This window comes from Uloborus diversus, chromosome 10 (assembly GCF_026930045.1).
Source record: "Uloborus diversus isolate 005 chromosome 10, Udiv.v.3.1, whole genome shotgun sequence".
Classification (NCBI taxonomy): domain Eukaryota; kingdom Metazoa; phylum Arthropoda; class Arachnida; order Araneae; family Uloboridae; genus Uloborus; species Uloborus diversus.
The window spans coordinates 34,557,396-34,578,960 of NC_072740.1; the positions used below are offsets into that span (position 1 = coordinate 34,557,396).

The 21,565-nt window shown below is 34.8% G+C and overlaps 1 protein-coding gene across 1 annotated transcript in view; it reads left to right on the forward strand.

Moving 5' to 3' along the window:
- Positions 1–21,206, forward strand: part of LOC129231713 (regulating synaptic membrane exocytosis protein 2-like) — a 179,345-nt gene extending 158,139 nt beyond the window's left edge. Inside the window, exons 15-21 of the mRNA XM_054866076.1 lie at positions 1,371–1,528; positions 2,524–2,830; positions 4,251–4,510; positions 6,413–6,569; positions 10,751–10,962; positions 16,475–16,614; positions 19,490–21,206. Of these exons, the coding sequence (XP_054722051.1) occupies positions 1,371–1,528; positions 2,524–2,830; positions 4,251–4,510; positions 6,413–6,569; positions 10,751–10,962; positions 16,475–16,614; positions 19,490–19,681 (1,426 nt within the window). The 3' untranslated portion in view covers positions 19,682–21,206. The remainder of the gene's footprint in view (positions 1–1,370; positions 1,529–2,523; positions 2,831–4,250; positions 4,511–6,412; positions 6,570–10,750; positions 10,963–16,474; positions 16,615–19,489) is intronic.
- Positions 21,207–21,565: the final 359 nt, after the last annotated feature.

Below are 21,565 nucleotides of genomic sequence, written 5' to 3' on the forward strand. Positions count from 1 at the left end.
TTTTTTTTTTTTTTGTGCAATTTCTGAGTAAGTGTTCAGCCGCACTACGAGTCTTACTGTTTCTAGTTCGCTTTTCATTTCAATGGTGTATTTTCGTAATCTAGCCACCAGATATCACCAAATATGTTCCATTAAGTTTAAATCTGGCAATTGAGGAGCTATTTCAAAGTTTAAGGACAAATTTTGAGGCACCAAACGCGAACGTGTTACATTTTATCCTTATCTGGATAAAAACAAAGATGTTTCCGAATACCAAATTTTCGGCTAATAGTTTAAAATTGTTTTTTAAAATATTTAAATAAACAGCACAATTCATTATTTCAGCAAAAAATTCCAAATTTCCAAGTCCTGATGCTGAGATGCACCCTCACACAAGAACATCTTCACCGTCCTGATTAACTGATCTAACTAAGTTCTTAAGATTAAATTACTCATTTTTTTTCTTCCATTTACAATTATACAACAATTCAACCCAAAATGTTGAATTTATTTTCATCTATAAGTAAGACGTTGTTCCAAAACGTTTTGAGCTTATTTATCATTGATTTTACGACGGAAAGCGTAAGCTTACTGTTTTTCGTACGAACAAGAAAATTTCAGCGGGAAGAGATCCGATTTAATCCAGCTAATCAGAAACCTTGACGAACAATTTTAGGTAAAAATTAAACGTAAAATGTTTCATTCAATTCTGCAGAAACTTTTTCAGTTCTGAAATGTGTATTTTTCATGTTTTTTTTAACTGTAAACCTCCGGTCACGCTTTGTTAGCATTGCCAGTTGACCTTTTCTTACCTTGTTTTCTATCCGATTCTTGTCTTTAAAGCATTTTTATCAAGCACTTCAATATAGAATGGAATTAATTAACCAATTTAGAGACATTTCAAACCAATTTACGGCTACTGTGAGGGAAAAAAATCAAATTTCGAATCGTGTTTGTTGTTTTCTACGCATACCTGCCAGTTTAAAATAATAAGCAAAATATTAGGGAAAAAATACACGAAAAATTAAAGGCAAATTAAGTATCATTACAATGCAAAAATAATAAAAAAAACCACATATGATAATTTTAATTATGAGTTTATTCGGAAATATTTCAGTGTACGATGGCTTTTGTGGCGTATCTTTTCTCTGTCTCTTCGTTTTTTGTCAAATTTCAAAAATCAAATCTGGCAATATTTTGAAAAAAACTACTGGGTTTTATTCAGAATGGTATAGGAATGGTGTGAAAAAAAATTGGACTTCATATTCGAATTCAGTTTTGCGTTATTTTGGTTTTACTTAAAAATTTCAAGATGTACGAACACTTTTGGGAGCCACTGTATGTTTCAATTCCTTTTGTTCTCATATTTTCTAACATAAACATTTTTCAAGCAGTGGACTGGTTGGTCGACATCCATCGGGAACACCTTCACCCAAGAAAAGGCAACTTCCTCAGATTCCTCCAAAACGAGCTACGAGGGATCAAATGACCCTTGAACTAGAAGAAAGAGCCAGACAGATGAAACTAAAAATGCAGAGGAAGCCTGATGGTAAGATTTTTAAGTAGCTAAATGGATAATGATTAACCGTCAGAAATGCTAGCTGCAAATAATTGCAAAAACGTATTCCAAAAGTACTTTTAATAGCATTTAATGTACCAAGAATATCTGAAACGTTAGTGGAATAAACTGATCTAAGCTGCAAATTCATCTAAGGGAAAAAACTTTTGATTTTTTTTTTTTTTTTTTTTGCAAAGCACAAGCTGTTCACCCTCGTGAGTTTACCCTATGTTTCTTGAACAAGAACATATTAAAGAGTAAAATTCCTCTAAAAATCAGAGATCCGGTTTAGAGTTGTAATGCAAGCATTTTCATCTCTTTCAATATACGAAATTGGTAAGCTATATGAAAAACATAAAGCTAAAATTCAATCCATGAGACTTAAATACATGAATTTATGGCACGACTACATGATAGATAATATTTTTGCAAACATATACTGATAGAAGTCATAAAAGAAGAACATAGGGAAGGTGAACTAGATATTTATTTCACTAATTCACCAAACTTGAAAGGAAACAAGATACAGGAGTTGCATCCGAATCAAGTGAGTAAGTAAGATCTATGAGCAAATTATCTTCCTTAAAATCATTTGATTGTTCTGATAGCTAGAATATGAAACAAAAACTGCACTCAGTGTAATTCACAACCCAGTAAAATTAATTTAATCTAATACCTATCATTCAATGAAGCCCCTTCCATCTTCGAGATGAAATATTTTGTTGTGAATTTGTGAAAACAGTATGACAGAGTACATATGAGTACATAGATTACACTAGTACAGATACATATGAGTGAACTAGTATTATGTTATAAAAGTCATTGCTTTTAAGTAAACTCAACGGGGGTTTGGACTCATATTCTTCAACTAGCTCTTCTGAATGTAATTTTCTTCTTTATGTGCAGTCTAAGGTTTAGCAACAGCGGCTTGCGGTTGAAACAAACTGAATTGACAGATTTCATACAAATTAAACTTTTTATTGCAGGTATATCCACTATGATCGTGTCAGACAGCGAAGTATCACCCCGCCATATGGACAAGCAGTTCAACGTTCATCCCCATCCACCCCCTCGAAGCACCCGTCTACCGCCCCACCCTCCTACGGCCTCTTCAAGCACCCGAATACGAGGCTCAAGCACATCCGCCACAGGGGCCGAAGGACACGAGAAGGATGTAAATGTCACCACTGCCCTTGAGAGCGATGGATCCGAAACCAGCTCAGTCTCAAAATACAGCGTCACTAGTGCCTTTTCTTCTCAGTCTGAGCATCCCAGGGGCAGTAGAACGTTGAAGTAAGTGCAGACCCTCTTCTTCATATTATGTTTCTCATGGACCATTGGGGGCACGTAAAATGCAGTATGCTGTCAACGGGACAGTCTCTGAAGTAATATTGTGAACTATTTTTGCTGCTGCTGCTATATCCCACAACTGTGTGAAAGAAACGTGGCGTATCCAGGTGGAGGGGTTTGGGGATATGTTCCCTCCGAAGCTCTGATATTATCCCTTTTGGACCATAGAAAAGGACTAAAACTGTTCATATCCCCTTCCGCAAGTTAACCATGTGCCCGCTCTGAATTTTTTTTCAGGCTACGCCCCTGGGAAAGAGGGGTACCATTTTCTCACTAGGAGGCTGACTTCCAGGACAAACAACAAGGTAGATGTCAGCACCAATTACGAGCTGTAAATTTTTTGATCCAGAACAGAGGCTAAACAACCCTTACTCCAGTGCCCCCAGGGGTATAACATAGAGAACTTATACATTAAAATGTTGTTTAAGAATGGAAATACATGAAAAGGTTAGTGATGAAGAAGAGGCTTAAAATTTAGGTTTTATTTGAGACTTAACTTGAAGTTAACTCGCCTACAGTGATCTTATTAAACATTTGAAAGTGATCTATGTATTTCTGTGAAAATAAAGTTGTAATTTTTACATATTAGTTTAAACATAAGTTTATAAACTAATTTGTTCTTTTTGTGCAAAACACTTGTTCTTTTTATGCAAAAGTAATGAACCATAAAGTAAAAGTAATAAATAAGTTTCGATCAGGTTTTAATGCAATATTTCCCCAACTAGGTAGAGAATATGATGTAAGGAGGTATCAGAGAGAATATTGTAGCGAGTTTTTGAGTAGAGAGTATTGGTACATTTTTGTTTAATTTTGTGAACATAAACACAAAAACTAAAAATTGAAGGCCAAAGCAGAAACAATAGCTATTTGTAATTTTGTCAAACTCTTAGTTTAGAGTATTTCTTCTAAAACTTCGAAGGACAGAGTAAGTTCTATATTACGCAACACCACGCACGCGTTTCAAACGTAACAGTCAGGAAGTGGAGTAAACGACTTACGGTTTTCAACTACAATGTGCTCGCTAAAATAGCATTCTTTAGTTCCCTTAATCAAAATGTGTGTCTGGATTACTGAAAAAAAAATCTTTTAATAAATATATCATCAGCTGAGGAGGTAAATGTCATTATTTAAAAATATTACTAATTTGTTTTCCAAAATACATTACCATAAATATGAATCTCAAGAAGCCGATTATATTTAGTACAAAACAATCCACATCGCTTTAAATGGTAAGAGAGAAACAAGCATCAACAGTGTAAACCCTCATAGAGAGATAAATAAAAACAGTAAATAATTCACGCTACATTTTATACATATTGATCAAAAATACCCTTTTGTTGAATTTCCTTCATTACATCTACAGGGAATTCACGTCTCCAACGCCTGGCTACGGTCCTGTCCACCCACCCAGACCATCCCGTGGAACCTTGAATCGAAGCAACAGCGATGGCGCAGCGAATGGCAAAACTAATAACGGAAGTCTTTCTGATACAGCTATAGGAGCGACAGTTGATCAAGGTGCCAAACAAGGACAGCAAGGGACCACTTCTGGAGGTAAAATTACGCAGTTCGGAGGATTGTCCGCCAAAAGAAGCAACAGCACGTCCCAACTCAGTGTTTCGGGTACGTAATAAAACAACTTCCTCTCTTTTTTTATAGGAATTTAAATGCCAATGCGTATTTTTTCTGTTTTATGAATAAAAATCCCAGGATATAAAAAATCAACCATCTTACTGTTACGTAAAGCAGTTTGTAATAAGAAGACTATATTTCTTTTATGTAAATTAGAATCACCAGTTCGGAAGAAACGATTATCTTCCTTCAGAGTAAATTAGTATCACTACTAACTTTAAGAAGAGAATGAATCGGGCTATTTCTCCCCAATTGTATCCGGACGGTTGAATGAACACTTTATAAAAGTGTAGTTATTTTCCTCACGGGTAAAGTTACTTGATCTCAAAACTCTCTAGCTGTTAAAGGTTTCATTGCAAAATATGTTCAAGTCCACTCAGCTGTGAAGCTCAGAGTTTGAGCCTTCGTCAAATTCTCTGAACTGTGAAAAATATTTTAGTGATCTTCTAGTTTCCTTAACGTTTCCTTTGTCATGTTTAGCTTTCATCATCAGGGCGAAACGTGATGGCTCTAATTCAAAAATGCGGAGCTGTCATTATGAAAAAATCTTTACTTCAGTTAAATGAGCACAAAACCCAAACACGTGGAATAAATATACTTAAATGCAAGACTGTGAACCCATTCACGGCTAACAATTGCAATGTAAGGTAAATTAATATCATTTTTTGGCCAACAATATAATATCCGCGTGAGTTGTGTGGTATAAAAAATTAACATGTAAAAGCACCAAGGGTAGTTGCAGATCAACCAAGGTACTGCAGTTATGTATTTCTGCAGAATAGAAGCTAGACGGGACCTCTGACCATAGTGGTTATTCGGGTGGATCTGATAACTGATGGCACTCTACTGGAATATAAAATGATCCGCTGTTAGGGTAGACATACCAGTGAATGAGCACCACCCAGTAAATGAACACCTCGTATTTTTTTGCGAAAAAATAAGGTTTTAAAACATTTTTATTAGATGAATTGGCCGTAGAAGCTCTCTTCTACCCATTGCCAGAAAGAAGACGACTTGAAAGTGCTGTGTTTGTCCATTGGTTAGAGTGTTCATTTACTGGGTCGACGCACACCTTTTTCATTTCAAACCTCCAAAATGCCTAGATACAGATTCGTAAAAATTCTCACTTTTTTTTAAAAAATAACTTCATACATCATTTAATTCGTTTTTACTGTCATATGGCAGATACTACAATATGTTACAATGCTATAAGTTTTTGAAAATGAAAATGCGCTTAAGTATTCATTCACTGGTCGGTCTATCCTACACACAATTCTTGACGGATCTATTGATATCATCAACGAGTTTAAATGCAGCTGTCTTAAACTTCGCTTTGCACGCAACTCAGCCTCAGATTATTACTATAGGATCTTGAGGACTATGTTTAGTTTTGAAAGATGACGCCGCTTGTTGTATGAAGAAGTTCGGTGCCATTGAAGCATTTTAGATCCGTCATACTACCATATGGCCTGCAATTCGTACAACTTGTATTTCGTTCGTGAGTCTTTGCTTCACGAAGTTTCTTGCATCAACCATTGCTGCCAATAACTGTTCATAGTAGTGTATGTACACACAGGGAGGGAACCTACCACTCGGAATGACCGGCCAATTTCACGTAATATTATGTTATGGGAAAACATTCAAACTAACTAGTAGTTGTTATTATGTCTCCGAACAAGTGATCGTAATAAGAGTTAACTCCAGGCAACAACAACGCCAAGAACGAAAATACTCGCGATTGTTTTGCGATTTTTATATGCAATGCTAGTTGCCTGTAAAAATTCTTACTGTGAGTAAAACTAAAACCAATTTTAAAAATTAAGAATTTTGATATTTTGTATAAAGACATTTGGTTGTTTCTGTGATTAACCTAAAGGCCCTTGTCTATTTCAGGTCATAAAAAGAGAATGGGATTCCGAAAGAAAAAATCATCAACCATTAACGTCCATCGTAGTGAAGAAGTTGCCCCGCTGGAATGCCGTCATTTAGTAAAACAAGCCAGCAGTGTGTCGTCAGACGGCGAGGGAAGTCTCAGTGGTGACAGCTCAGTGTGAGTATTTATTATAGAATAATTGAACAAACCTTTTATTTGGACGGACCAGATGATTTTCACCACTACTGGCATGATTTGCAAGGCGAAACCTTTTTTTTTTCCAAACGACAATTCGGAGGCGGTTTTGTGTTGGGTGTGGGCAGGTTTTGCAGCTAATAGAGCACCACCAATTGTTTCCATTCGAGATCTCTTGAATTCAGACTTATACGTTGATATTCTAGCTAAAAATTTAGTACCTAAAGCATCCCTTATCACAGGTGGTGATTATTTGTTTCAACAAGACAATGCAAGTTGCCATGTGTCTTGTGGATCACATTCATGGTTAGAGAAATCCCATATAGAATCTGTGGGGCATTGTAGCTAGAAAAGTGTCTGAAAAGGGGACACAATATGCAAATCAAGACGAACGGATTTCATCTATTGAATTGACTTGTAAAAACATTTCGAAATAAACTTTAACTGAACTTTCTAAGTCAACGACTGGACGATTGATGAGGTTAATTGAAAAAAAAAAGTGATTTTGTAGAATATTAAATTTTTCGGGACATATTTGTTAATGTCCTTATAATTTTTTCCATGTTTTACCTAATACATTTGTGCTAGTTGGTGATTTAATAATTAAATTGTAATTTAGTTTCATACTAACAGATTTCTAATGTTTCCTACTTACAAGTAGTAAATTATGTTACTACTTGTAAATTATGTTGAAAAATTATGTACGCTAATTTTTTAACGTGTCCTTATAATTTTTTTCATGGCTGTATTAAGTTGGTCCTCATTAAAAGGTATGAAATAAAATCAGTATATGATTTCTTGATTACAATGCTCAATAGAAAATAATCTTAAAATATCTTTATATTAAAATTAATTTTAAAGCAGCCAATAAAATTTAAGTCCAAAATTGAGAGAAGAAAAATATTGGTATAGTTTCAAAGCTGTTCGTACAAAGCTGTATACCGCCGCATTTTGTGTAAAATTTGCTCCCAGACGTAACCTATCCTCTCCCAGCAACATAGTACCCTATTTTAATTGAAATTTTATAAAGGAAATAATATTTATGATTTATTGGGGAGAGATGTTTCACTTCATAAACTCTTAAATTAATTTAGGGTGTCACCCTCCTCTCCCCCTCCCCCCCCCCCCCCCCAGATGGGTGTTACCCGGTGGCTTTGCAAGAAAGCTTCTTTTCCTAAAGTTAGAGTTTTCAAAAACTGAATTCACACACTTTGATCAACATAAATTTGTTAAACACTGAAAGGAAAGCAAATAAATCTTTCTGATTTAAAAAATGGCATTTTTGAGTAATCTCACTTTAAAAATCGCAGCTATTGGATAATTTGATTCTCAAATTGAATTTCCAACGTTGCATGCAATTAAAAAAAAACGGAGTCTGAGTTGGAATCGGAGTCGGATGTTTCAAAATCCAGAAATTGGAGTCGAAGTCGGAGTCTGCCATTTTCCCTCCGACTCCGCAGCCCTGAGCAAAACACTGTTTTGCTACATATGTATTACGTAAGGTGTTCGAGGGATTTTCTTATTTGCTCTCCAGTTACCGACCAAATCCCATAAGAAAATAATAAAAATACCCAGCTGCATTACAAGAATGTTATTTTTTTTATAGTACAGATAGCCCGAAAAGTCCTTGACACTTTTTAAATTTCATAGAAAGCACTAAATTGTCGTATGAATACATACTTTGTTTTGAAGCATATCGAATTGGTTGCAGTATCTAATAAAATAAGTTGATTAAAAATACTTGTTCTGTCATAATTTCGTCTTATTCCAGCTATGAAACAATTTTCAGTCATGAATGAAGGTTCACTATACTATACAGTAGACCCTCGATTTACGCGGGGGTTACGTTCCACGGAAATGCCGCGTAAATCGAAACCGCGTAAATTGAGACCTAATAATAGTGTTAAAATAGGGGTTTGGTTCCGTAGATAACAAAATACTTTATTCTAGTGATGACTAATTGTATAATAAGTTTAATGTGTACTTATATCGATTTTTATGCACAATATGCATAAAGAAAACATAAACTAATTTCGTGTTCTCTTTATAAAGAAGAGTTAGCTTTGATAGTCTTTTGGCAGTCATTAAGAAATTTTCCCTGTAATTCTTTGCAGAGCATTGACGCATCCGTGATCACTTGCGTCATTTCCATGATAGAATCTTCCTTCACTAACAAATCAGAAAAATCATTTCTATTGTCTAGGAATGGCTCAAAATTTTCAGTGTGAACGTTTTTGGTTGTGCGTCATCGACGTCGGTATCCTCGTTGGTTTTGGACTCCTCTGTCACTCCTAAAAGCTCTTCTTCCAGTGAGTTCTGAACTGTGTGAGTTTAATAACTTTACTTCTGGAAAGAGCTCTGGAACCAATCGCATGAAATGTCTCCAGTGGCGCAAGCTCGATTATTAGCACGCCGAAATGCAGTTGATTACGCGTAATCTGCAATCTTTAGGAGTTCGGATTTTGAAAGAGGTGAACATTTTATCTGTTTGCATTGCCGCATCCGCGTAAAACCGAAACTCATCCGCATAAAATAAAATCAAGGTGTCAAATCTTAAACCGTGTATAATCGAAACAGTAAAATAAGCTCGCGTAAAACAAGGATCTACTGTATAGTGGCTCAAGGTACAATGCTGTATAGTGTACCTTGGACCATTTTACACAGTTTCATAAAATCACTTCTCTTCTCCTCAAAACTTCTGATTTTGATTTAGAAAAAATGGGATGGTAAGAAAATGGTAGTGAAAGGCGTAGCAAAAGATAAATTAGGATACGTAAAAAAATAGGAGTTTAGTAATTATTTTCCGAAATTAGAATCAAGGTACACTACCTGCCTCTAATGAGCAAAGAAACATCGAATGCAAACGTTAAAATAATACGTTTATAAAGTCTTGCACTGATAAAGAAAATACATTTAAAGCAAACTATTTCAGATTTAAACACGTTTATTTTTTTGAGCAATCACGATTGCTTATTGCTTTCATTTGACTGTTTTTGGCGTCCTATCATTTTATTTTCCTACCACCACCCTCCGCACCACCACCGTCGACCGGCTCCTCACGATGCTGCTCCTATAGCGAAAGCCGTCTCCAGGTTGCATCCATGTCCTACACACACACACACACCTACACACACATACACAAACACACACGCATACATACAGACACCTACACATACACAAACACATATGCCTACAGACACATACACATCCCCCCACACACACATTCATACACACAACTACCCACACACTTATGCCAGCACACAGACACAAACACACATGCCTACATACACATACCCCCTACACACAAACACACATACCCCCACACACAAACACACACGCCTACATACCCACTCGTGATTGCGAAAAACATAATTTGAATTCAAGATGTCAAAATTCAAATTATTTTTTATTTTTATTTTTTTTTTTTAATTCTTATCTGAGAAAGTTTTTATGCCAACATTAATACACTTCTACGTGTGTACGTTTCGTAGTTCTGAGGAGACTTAGAGACTTTCAATTTTGCGTCAGACACTAGACCAGGCAGAATTTACCTTCTCGGTGGAGGAGGGAGGGTTTCGTCATAATAGTTCTTACATGGATATAAACTGTCACATTAAAACTGAAACAGTATGTTAAAACCAAAGATTTTGGAAAAATGACTCTCAAAGCCATCTACGCGGCATCCATGAGCTTTTATATATATATATATATATATATATATATATATATATATATATATATATATATATATATATATATAGACGCCATTTTCAGTTTTCGGTGTCAGCGCCACGTATATTCCCTTAGCTGATATCGTATCTATGGGAGTAAACCTGACGAGATAAGGATCAAAATTATTTAAAAAAAAAAAGAAAGTATGCAAACATTCAAACATTTTAAATAAATGTTTTTAAATGTATTTTTTTTACCAGTGAGAGACTTCATAAACATCCTGTGTTTTTTTGAATACCCCAGTGTTTTGCAAGTAATTACACACACATGCACTGAATATAAAACCTGCTAATTATTAAACACTGTTAATGAAGAAGAAACATCACTGGATTTTATTTAAAAGTTTTCATTTAAATGATCTAGGTGAAGCATTTTTTAATATTTTTTATGAACTTTATCTCTGCCATTCTTATTCATTCTTTTTCATGTAGGTGGTTACCATCAATCAGACTAGTTCCAGAAGGAGAATTTTCCAACTTCGTAGAAGGACTTGGTTTGGGACAACTAGTTGGAAGGCAAGTACTAGCCTCTCCGAGCTTGGGTGATATTCAACTAAGTCTTTCAGATCGAAAAGGAAATTTAGAAGTAGAAGTGATAAGAGCGAGATGCTTACAGCCTAAACCAGGAGCAAAAGTACTGCCAGGTAAGAGGCGAAGTTCAATAGTTTTACATATTGCACTGATAATTTCATTCGTTCGTTGGTAACTTTTTCATGCTTGTAAAAATCAAGCTCTTATTCAAAATGTGCACGGATATAGGGGCTATTCATAAATGAGGGTACACTTTTTCACTATATTTCACTCCCCCCTCCTCTTCTGTCACAAAGTACTACATGTTACCCCCTCCCCTTTCCTTGTCACATGTCACGCTATATTACATAAACATATTATTACAAAAAGTGCTTTTATTTCAACTTTGCTTTTTTTTGTGATGTCAGACTTCTTGCTAGCCTTCTCTTCCACCTGTCACAAACTTACAGTTTTACGAACCTCCTTCCCCTCAAAAACGTGACGCCATGAGAGGCGCCCTGAATTTAAATATTTGGGAGGGCTGAAATTCTCAATTTGCTCAATGCAACTCCAAATTTTGCGAATGGACCTCCAAATTTTTGTCGAATAGTCAGACAAAACTCACCGAATAAGGAAATTTTTGGAATGTCCAATGTTTCGAATGTTTGGAGTGGCCTCCCGTGACCTTCCACCGGGGCAGCATCCTAAGTATATGAAAAGTAATTTTAAAAATAAATATGTTTATCTAAATAGCGCATGAGCTTCAAAGTTCGAAAATAGGGTCGCTTTTTGAAAAGATGCTGTTATAAAAATTTCAATCGGGGGCAATTGAAGAAAAGGAGTCTCAAAGCAAGAAAAAAAAAACAATTAGCGGACTTGTTGTCAAAAATTCAAGGATACAGTTAAACTGAGAAATATGCAAAAGTTTGTGGGCGAAGATAGCAAATATTTTGAAAATTTTGTGCATTATATATTATTTAGCACACGGTAAAACGCAAAAAGTCAATGGAAAAACTGGCCGACAGGCGCAATGCTTATATTGATTAATATGAGCTTATAATGTTGAAGTTGATAAATTTAACTGTATTAACTGAAACTTAATTCGATTTGCCGTTTCGATACACCTTCAACATTATAGGCTTTTATTTTTCAATAAAAGCATAGGGTCTGATGGAGTAAAGTGGTCATAAAATCGTAGGTTTTCAAATTAGGTGGATAATAAATACAATAAATTCTTTAAACACCTTAACTTTTTTTGTTGTTATTTTACATTGTATTATTAAAGAACACGGTATATTGAATTTCAGGGGAAAAAATATTGGTTTAGGTAGTTTTACAACACTTTCATTTCCTTATGTATTTACGACCACTTTACCCCATGGGGTGGGGGAAAGTGGTCGTAGCATGGGGTAAAGTGGTCATAGTTAAAAATAGATGCAAAAACGTTACAAGTAACCCTAATATTTGTATATTTGGGTTATTATTATAGTTACAAGTATATGCACGAGTATATGCGGGTATATACGGTCGTGTAAACATAAGTAAACCTATATATGAGTACAGTCGGATCCCGACTTACGCGAGGGATGCGTTCCAAGACCCCTCGCGCAAGTCGGAATTTCGCGTTGTGGAACAACGTATAGTTAGAATTTTTTATAAGCATACCCAATTATTTCAGACACGTGTTAACACCCCTCAAATTGTTTCAAACCATTTCTTAACTATATATTACCGTATGTTTTATAAAGAACTGACTTTTTACTGTATTTTAGAAAAAGCGTTACTATTTAACACGATTACTCTGTTATGAAGCACAAAATCAATGATCAATAAGATACATGTACTTAAACAGTAGGGTACTTACAGAAAGAACATTACTGCATTATAATAGCACTGAACAGTAGATATCGTAATTTTAAAAATTATAAAGCTTATTCAGTGTGGGAACACCACTATTTCTGGCATGGCTTCCATTTCACGATGTTTGTATTTTGCTCAGACACTACTCTGCGAGCTTCATTATTAAAACTAAGTTCTACACTTTTGCGGATTTCCTTTTCTTGAACTTTAATTGTACGTATCGAAGATTAACTCATACCTAATTATCGTGCTACTTTCAAGGCACTTTATAATTGTTCAAGCATCGAGAATCTTTACCTTTTCTTGAATTGTCAGAAGCTTTCTGTTTTTCTTTCCACTTTTGCTAATTTTAGATGAAAGTCTTCGTTTGGGAACCATTCTGTTTTATCATCGTTCATAAGAAGAAAAAAAAACGTTAAGAATCGGAGAGGTAATTTGCATAAACTAAAGCAAAGCATTGTTTTGAGACAGTGTGTGAACTTCCGCTGTCAGTGATGCTAAAGAAATGCAAGTCCATTCACGAAACCAGTATTTAGTGTCAACGAAGCCCATTCTAATGCTCCGCCGCTTCTTTCCAAAAAATTTCATGTTGCAAGCGAGTAATTTGCGTCAGCAATAAAAAATTCATTACTCATGAAAAACTCGCGCTATAGCCATTTCGCGCAAGTCGGATCGTGTTGTAGCGGGATCCGACTGTAGATACGTGTGCACATAAGATACATGCATGCACGTGCCTACTCAAGCATATACGTGAATACACGAGTATATAAGCATGTACACGTGATTACCTACAGGAGTATATACGTGTCACGTATATATACGAGTATATACGCGTATAAAAGAACATCATATGTTTGTATGCATTTGTATCTCGAGTATATACGTACATACCTGAGTATATACGTGTATAGTAGACGTATATACGAATATATAAGTGTACATAACATGCATATACGAATATACACGAGTTAATTCTTGGATACATCCTGTGCATGTTGTAAGTGTACTCACGGATATGTATATAGAAGCAACGAGTATATACGTATGTTTACGTGTAAACACAATTGTAATTGCGACGCATGTATTACAGCTGCAAGCCGCAAATTTCATCAATAACTTTAAAACTTTCTTAAGACCTAAAATGATGTGTAAAATTTTCTATGTGTAATAAATTTGTGATCTTGCAACCATCAAGTTCTGGCTTTGCGTGCATGTAGCGCGTCAGTGTTGTGTTTGTAACCATATGTTTCTTATGTGTGTGTGTGTGTGCGATTCTTGCTTCTTATGCTCCCCTCTAATACCTTTTAATAATTTGTCCAAGAGTTTAAACTCACCCTGTATACATGTATATCGTATGCTTGTATGTAAGTGCCAACTCGAGTTTCGAGTACGTACGCGTATATACGTGTCTACCTGAGTATATAAGTGTTCTTATATATACGAGTATAAGCGGGTGTATACGTGTATAGTCGAATGTATATCTATATAGATAAAAAATACTTGCAGATACCCATATTACGTGTTTATTGGTGCATTTATGTGAATACGTAAATATACGTGCCTACGCGAGTATATGCGCATGCATATGCATTTACTCGTATATTTAACCCTGTTTACTGTAAAAACAACACATATTAAGAGAAATTAATATTTCATTTATATCTGCCTTATACTTAAAGATTAAGTGACTTTAGAAGATTAATATTCATTAAGCCTAATATTATGACCACTTTACCCCATCTTACTTCAATTGTTCTAAAAAATTTTCCAAAATAGATTCAGCTAACTGCTAATGAGTAAGAGTTCTTGAGACATGTAGGAAGCTTCGTGCGCAGTCATTCTGTTCAAATTCTAACAAACAAAATTTCCCAAGGAAGTTAAAGGAGGTATTTAGATTCAAAAAATTTTCATTTTCACACAAAATATTTTTTTTACCAAATAAAATTTTGCCAGATGTAAAATTTGGTATTTAAAATGTAGTATCTATCTGCCCTAAACTAAAAAAAGTTTCAAATTCATTCGAACATTTATTTCCAAGTTATAGCCATTTATTTAACGTATGACCACTTTCCCCCACCAGACCCTAGCTTCTATCAGCCAGTCTCGCGACTGCCATTTTGTTTTTTAATTACAAAAAAATATCATCTTTCGAGTGGGAATGAACCACCTACATTTCAGTTAACTGCCGAAAGCGCTAGCCGATTGCGCCACGGAGGCTTCGCTCTAGACAAATTGTTAAACGATTTAATATAAACAAAGCTCTGCGCATGCGCTTTGGAGGTAGCAGGTGGAACATTTTTTTATGTCGTTCTTTTCCAGTTAACTCCCACCAGCAACGTGCGATAAACAAGACGCGTATAGGTGCAACATTGATATAAAAAAAGTGATTACAAAATGAAAGCAAAATAATCATTTATTATAGGGAACATTCCAAATAAATAGAGGTTGTAGTACCATGTTAAGTCACCTTTAGCATGAATACTCGAGGTGGTACAGGTGAGCTATGAGCCATGAAAGTCTCGTATGATGTCATACGTCATCTTGTTACATAGTTACTGTAAACACGACACTAATTCGATCAAACTCGTACGCTGGCCATCTTACCATCCCAAGTAATCCTAGTTATGCTCGAGTTGTAACGAATCAGGAGTTCGAGCAGGCCTCCGAAGGTTATAATGTGGTGAAGGAACACCTGTGACACTCTTGATATGTGTGACCGCTCGTTGTCGGCGCTTTTACGTTAACTCTGTAACAAGAGGACAAAGGATATCGTACAAGACTTTCATAACTCATAGCTCGTCTGTATCACAGCGTGCGTTCACACTGGAGGGGGCTGAATAAGGTACTAAAGCCTCCATTCGTTTGAGATTTTTCGTGTATTAAATGATCATTTTGCTTTCGTTTTGCAATCATATTCTTATGTCAATGTTGTATTTGGGTGTGTAAAATTTTATTTCAGTCTGACAACTCTTTATAGGTGCTTCGATTCTTTTGATGTAGAGTGTATGTAAAAAACTCACAAGCATAAAAAAAAACATTAACAAAACAAAAAAAATGACATTAATGCGACCAATGTTCACCGAGAAATGAAACGCTGCATTTCGTCACTTTTACCACAAAATTTCAATAATGTGCATTCTTCCGGTAGGGAATATAGTTCCATCTCACTTTCAGCACGGTCCCTTAAAATTTTTGGCTTGATTATTTACTTGAATTTTGGTCGTAAATATTTCTATTTTTTTCTTGTTATTACTGCTCTTTTTATGCTTGTGATTTTCCTAAATGTAACTTTAGGGATCTGAGACCCATATAAAAAATTAGATTTCGTATTTTTTTACTATTTTTGTACCGCTTCCAACTTACAATATCTTAACTCTGCATCTCATTTTGACCATAATAGCAATTAGAAGTACTTATCAAGGACTAACGGTGAAAAAAATAGAGGTCTTGCAAGTTAAACGGGGACACGCTGTATATAAAAGTAGTCGCAGTTGGGCTAAATAAGCCGCCTCAACCTCGCCGCCAACGGCGAACTGGAAATACATTTTTTCTATCATTTCTTAAAACACACCATGTCTATGAACAAAATGTATCCATCACAAACACTTATTTTACTTATAAATCTCAATATCCTTTAATTTTCTTTATAGCACTGTAGGAAGTAGTACTTTAAAGTTAAATGCTGTGCAATTGTAAACCTAATTAGAAGCAAAACCTTTACTTTTGAAATAGTATTATTATACATTGAAAAAACAAATACATACTTCCTTTTTTGACTTATTACAGCGCCTTATGTTAAAGTATACCTCGTAAAGGGGAGAAAGTGCATTGCAAAACAAAAAACTGCAAGTGCCAGAAAGACACTGGATCCTCTGTACCAACAACAGCTAACATTTCATGAAGATTACCGAGGATGTGTACTACAGGTAAACTATCTATCTATACATTATCTATCTATGTATAACTGAAAGATCTATCTATATATTATACTTGCAGTATCCTCACGGCGATGCCCGTGCTAAGAATTTAAAGGAAGTCCGTTGAATCAAAAAAATCCCCCCCCCCCTTCTGATGCGAAACAATCATTTTTCTTCAACTAAAATGCATACACACCTTTTCAAAAAAGCTATTAGAGTCTCTTTGGAATTTAAAACTATTCGCCAAAACACATAAAAAGATTAACAGTAGCTTTAAAACTCAAAATAATACTTCAACTGTATAATACTTGCTGCAACATCGCTTAACACGCTAAACAACCACGCTACCGTAACCTTGCCCTTTAGCGAGTGAAGCGGATTTTTTTCGGCAATTTAAAATGTTTCACCAAGTAAGCAATACTATAATAAAAGCGTTATAAAGAACAATCACATTGAGAAATACGACAAATCACAAATTATTTTCTTCGATAAGTAACTATTTTCAACTATAAGAACAAAAACAAACGTTGAAGAAATCCAGAAAACAAAACACAATAGAAAAATCCTACAAAATCAAATTATGAACCTGAATATCGAAATAAAACCGCATTCAAAAATCAGTTCACTGACAACAGTTCCCCAATAGCATAGCCGACCATGCGTCTGAGCCGCGCTGCATAGTTCCTCGCAGCTACCGACAGTGGGCCAGCGCCCTCTCGATGAGTTAACTTACCCCGCCATTTATTAGGAATTCATAGAACTAAATTTACCCCACCATCTATTTGGAAGTCGTAGAGCTAAACAAGCAATTAAACATATAATTTTAAATTACAAACATTTCGGTTAATCTGATTTTTTTTAAAAAAATAGCCTACAGCCTTCCTCAATAAATAGACTATTCAACGCAAAAAGAATTTTTCAATTCGAACCAGTAGTTCCTGAGATTAGCGCGTTCAAACAAACAAACAAACTCTTCAACTTTATATTATTAGTATAGATCGTACCAAACATTCACATAAAAATCATACTAACATAGCTCAAAGCAAGTCTTTAATCTAAACGCAGTGGGGCCCACCTTTTTTTTTTTTAATCCGAGTACCGCACCTTCTACGAAAAAAATCTTGCGCGTAGCAGGACACATATAAAATTAAAATATATCTGAACTTTTTTGACAATATGGAAAAACATGAAAAAGGAAAGAAAATTACAAACCAAAACTTTTTGTCCTCACTACATGCTTATTTTATTTATACGAAGATTCCCATTTGTTTTTTGCATCCAATTTCTGAAAGTTTGGCTTCAAATTCGCAACAATCATTTGAAAAATCGACTGAAGATCATCGGTTGGTTTTGGAAGGTCTTAAAATATATTTGTCGAGTTATGGCATTGAAAATATCAACGAGCCACATGGATCAGATACGCAGGCCGAATTCGGCTCGCGGGACGTAGGGTAGGCGCCACTGATCTAGAGTAAGGTAAGTTTGCCAAATAAGGCCACCCTAAGGTTCATGGCCTAACATCTCGCTCATTAAAGTACTGTACTATTAAACTAAAAACAAATAGAAAAATTCTTCATCGTCAACATAAAAACATATTGAACCAAGTAATGATAAACTCAAAAGCATTATCAAAATTTTCATATTTGTATCAATGGAAAGGAGAAAGATCAATCGTATCATTCGGGACATTGATAAGTCGTTATTTTCTGAGGGGGGTTTCTTTAGTCACTCCTACACAGTTCGAATGGAAGATATGATCCTTTCTTCTCTTTTAATTCTCCGTTTTTGTCAGTCTCAATTAACTATTAAAAAATTTAAAAATAATATACAAAAAAATTTTTTTTTTTACTGCATACCCATGCAGATACCTAAAATTGGCAACTGTCTCATTTTGAGGAAAAAAATAGTCACCTTAGACGTTAACTTACATAAGAAGGAATTTTAAGCCAGGCCGAAGTTCAAATATGATATGGGAGTTTTTATGTAAAAGTTTTTTTTAAACCACGCCCGATAACAGCATATTTCTGGAATATAACACTACAATCGGACTCGCTTATAACGAATCCTGATTTAACGACAACCCGGATTTTGTGAGGAAATCAGAAAGATTTGATTGGTACAATGTTTAGTTTATGGGAACATAACTCGCTTTTAACGAGCAAACCCCGTTTTAACCTAGATATGTTTGTACTTAATAGAATTTCTCATGACCTCCAGCTAAGCTTAAGTCCAAAGTTGAAGTCCATGTTATAACTTCTAGGATATAATTCCGAGAATTATTTAATTCAAATTCAAGCTAATACAAATGCACATAAAAATACTGGAAGGGACGACGATAGCTACAAATTAATGTGAAGAATTTGGATCTAAACAATCCTAAACACATTGAGTGGATTTTCATGTGCAGAAAAACTTCAAAGTTTTCGAAGCCAGGTAGCCAGGGGTAAAAATTTAGATGTTTTCCACACTCTCAGTATTCCTAGAAAAATAATAGTGCGATAAAGAAACAATAAGACAATTTAAAGCAAATTAACCAACCTCTTTGGTTCTGTAGAGAAATAAAAACACAGCAAGTATAAATCAATTTTGTGGTTGCTTTTTTTTTCATGGACTCGTTTTTTACAAGCACTCGGTTATAACGAGTAAATATAGCTGTCACTTCGCATTCGTTATAAGCAAGTTCGACTGTATTATCTTATTGCCAAACAAAGAGATTGTTGTTCCAGCAATAATTTGCTGTGTTTTTCCCAGCACTAGCTGTCATTGACATCCGTTTGCCATATAGTAGGCCATATGACTATAGTTGCCATATAGTTACCATATGACTCGGAGTATCATAACTTCGAAGTTCACTAATGGTGTGTTTTTTTCCCCCCTTATACAGGTTACTGTGTGGGGCGATTATGGACGGATGGAAAAGAAAGTATTCATGGGAGTAGCTCAAATAATGTTAGATGAATTGGACCTTTCAAATTTTGTGATCAGTTGGTATAAACTATTTCACCATTCCTCATTGGTCAACCTTCCAGCTAGCGTGCCACAAAGTTCTATCGTATCCGTGGATAGCTTTGGCTGACTAAAGCATTCCTTAGCCTTTTCTAGAGAAAATCTGATGTTTCAAAGTGCCACATGTGCTGCTGGGTGAATGGAAACTCGGCAGTCTCTACAACTCCAAGAAATCTCTGCACAGATGCCCGTACCGTCATTTCCAATGGGAAGAGTGCCTGATGTTATGTCAAATATAAATATTCCTCGTCATGACTTACTTTACTCTTTCTTCAAAAACAAATGTTCATATTTTATACCCACAGCGCAAACTTCTTATTGTGCACGTTTACTGTGTATCACTCACTCAGGACGTCGCTGATACATAGGGGTCCAGTAAAAGAATCAAAAGACCCATTTCAAAAACTCATCAAATAATGCCAAAGCTCTAATATCTGAAAATTATTTGCCAAAAGAACAAAGTTGTGTCGCTATCTTCGAAATAGAAAGGAGATGATCTTGTTCATTACTTGAACACAGCGCATTAGGTAAAGTTGCCAAGATTTCAGGCCATTATTTCTAAACAGCAGGTTTGCGACTTAGTATTATAATCTAGGTATGGAAGAGAACATTTTTCCTCTATTTTTTCTTTTTTCAAGTTTTTATACACTTCCTTGTGTCAAAGAATTCCGTACTAGTTTGGAAAGAAAGTAGAGAAAATGATACACAACAAGTAGCCAGTCAAAAACATAACAGCTTTTAAATTTTCAAAAGTATGAAAAGAAGCATTTTTTCTAATATTTAAATTTTTACTGAATGAGCAGTGAGATCTACTGACAAGGCAACATTAATAAATATTTAAAGCTAGATTTTTAATTAGTTAAAAATGGCACATTCTTCATTTCGTCAGAATCATTGAACTCACATTATGTTAAACTCTATGTATATAATATATATATATACTATATGTATATCAAATTACTTTTGTAACTTTTGAATAATGTTACAAAAAAAGAGTCAAAGATTTTAATGCTATATCTAAAAGATAAGTTTCACTTATGTTAAATTCAATTACTTAGTGTGAGAGGTACTTCAAAGAGAGATTATGCTTACATATTTTCTTTAAAAAGAAAAATTTCGTTTATCCTCTCATACTAAGTGGATCTTTTATATATACATAATTTTTAATATCATTGTTGTGTTTTAAAGATTTACATTTTGTAAGACTGATTCAAGTGCTACAGTTGGCCTTGAATACGTTTGTATTGATACACGGATTTAGAGAGAATGCTCCGGGAAGCCAAAAAGAATCCCTTCAAACCTGACATCTATCTGTGAATATATCTGTCTAAGCTCATGGTGGCTACCGTATCATATCATGTTACATTTTTTTCATTGCAGATTATATATAATGCGACTGCAGTTGCAACATCTGTTGTTACAGCTTTTTTGGCTGTTCTCTTCAACAAGAAGTTTGTTATACGCTTATATTTTAAAAAGTATGTTATTGATATGTTTTGATGATTACAATAATTCTATTATAACCATCATATCAATAATGCATGCTACTACATCGATTATTACAACTATTCTATTAAACTAAATTAAATTTTCGTATTCACCACTTTACGAGATGTTGTCTTACTTTTCAACATGACTCAACACATCATTTGAATCAGTTTATTAAGAAATCCTCTACATCCGACTTACATTAAAACAAAAAACTAAATTAATTTGATTTGCTGGACATTGGGGTATCCTTTAATATTTTATTGAAAAAAATTTCTGAAACATAAATTGATGCTTACAACATCTTAGTTTTTGTTTGTATCGCAATCAAAATTGAAAGAAACAATCCCGTTACTATGTTTACTATTGAAATTCAGAACTTTTTCATTAAATGCAGATACTATTGACGGTTATTCATCAAGAAGCAAAAAACTATGGAATTTCAAATCAGGAAAACCGGTACTAC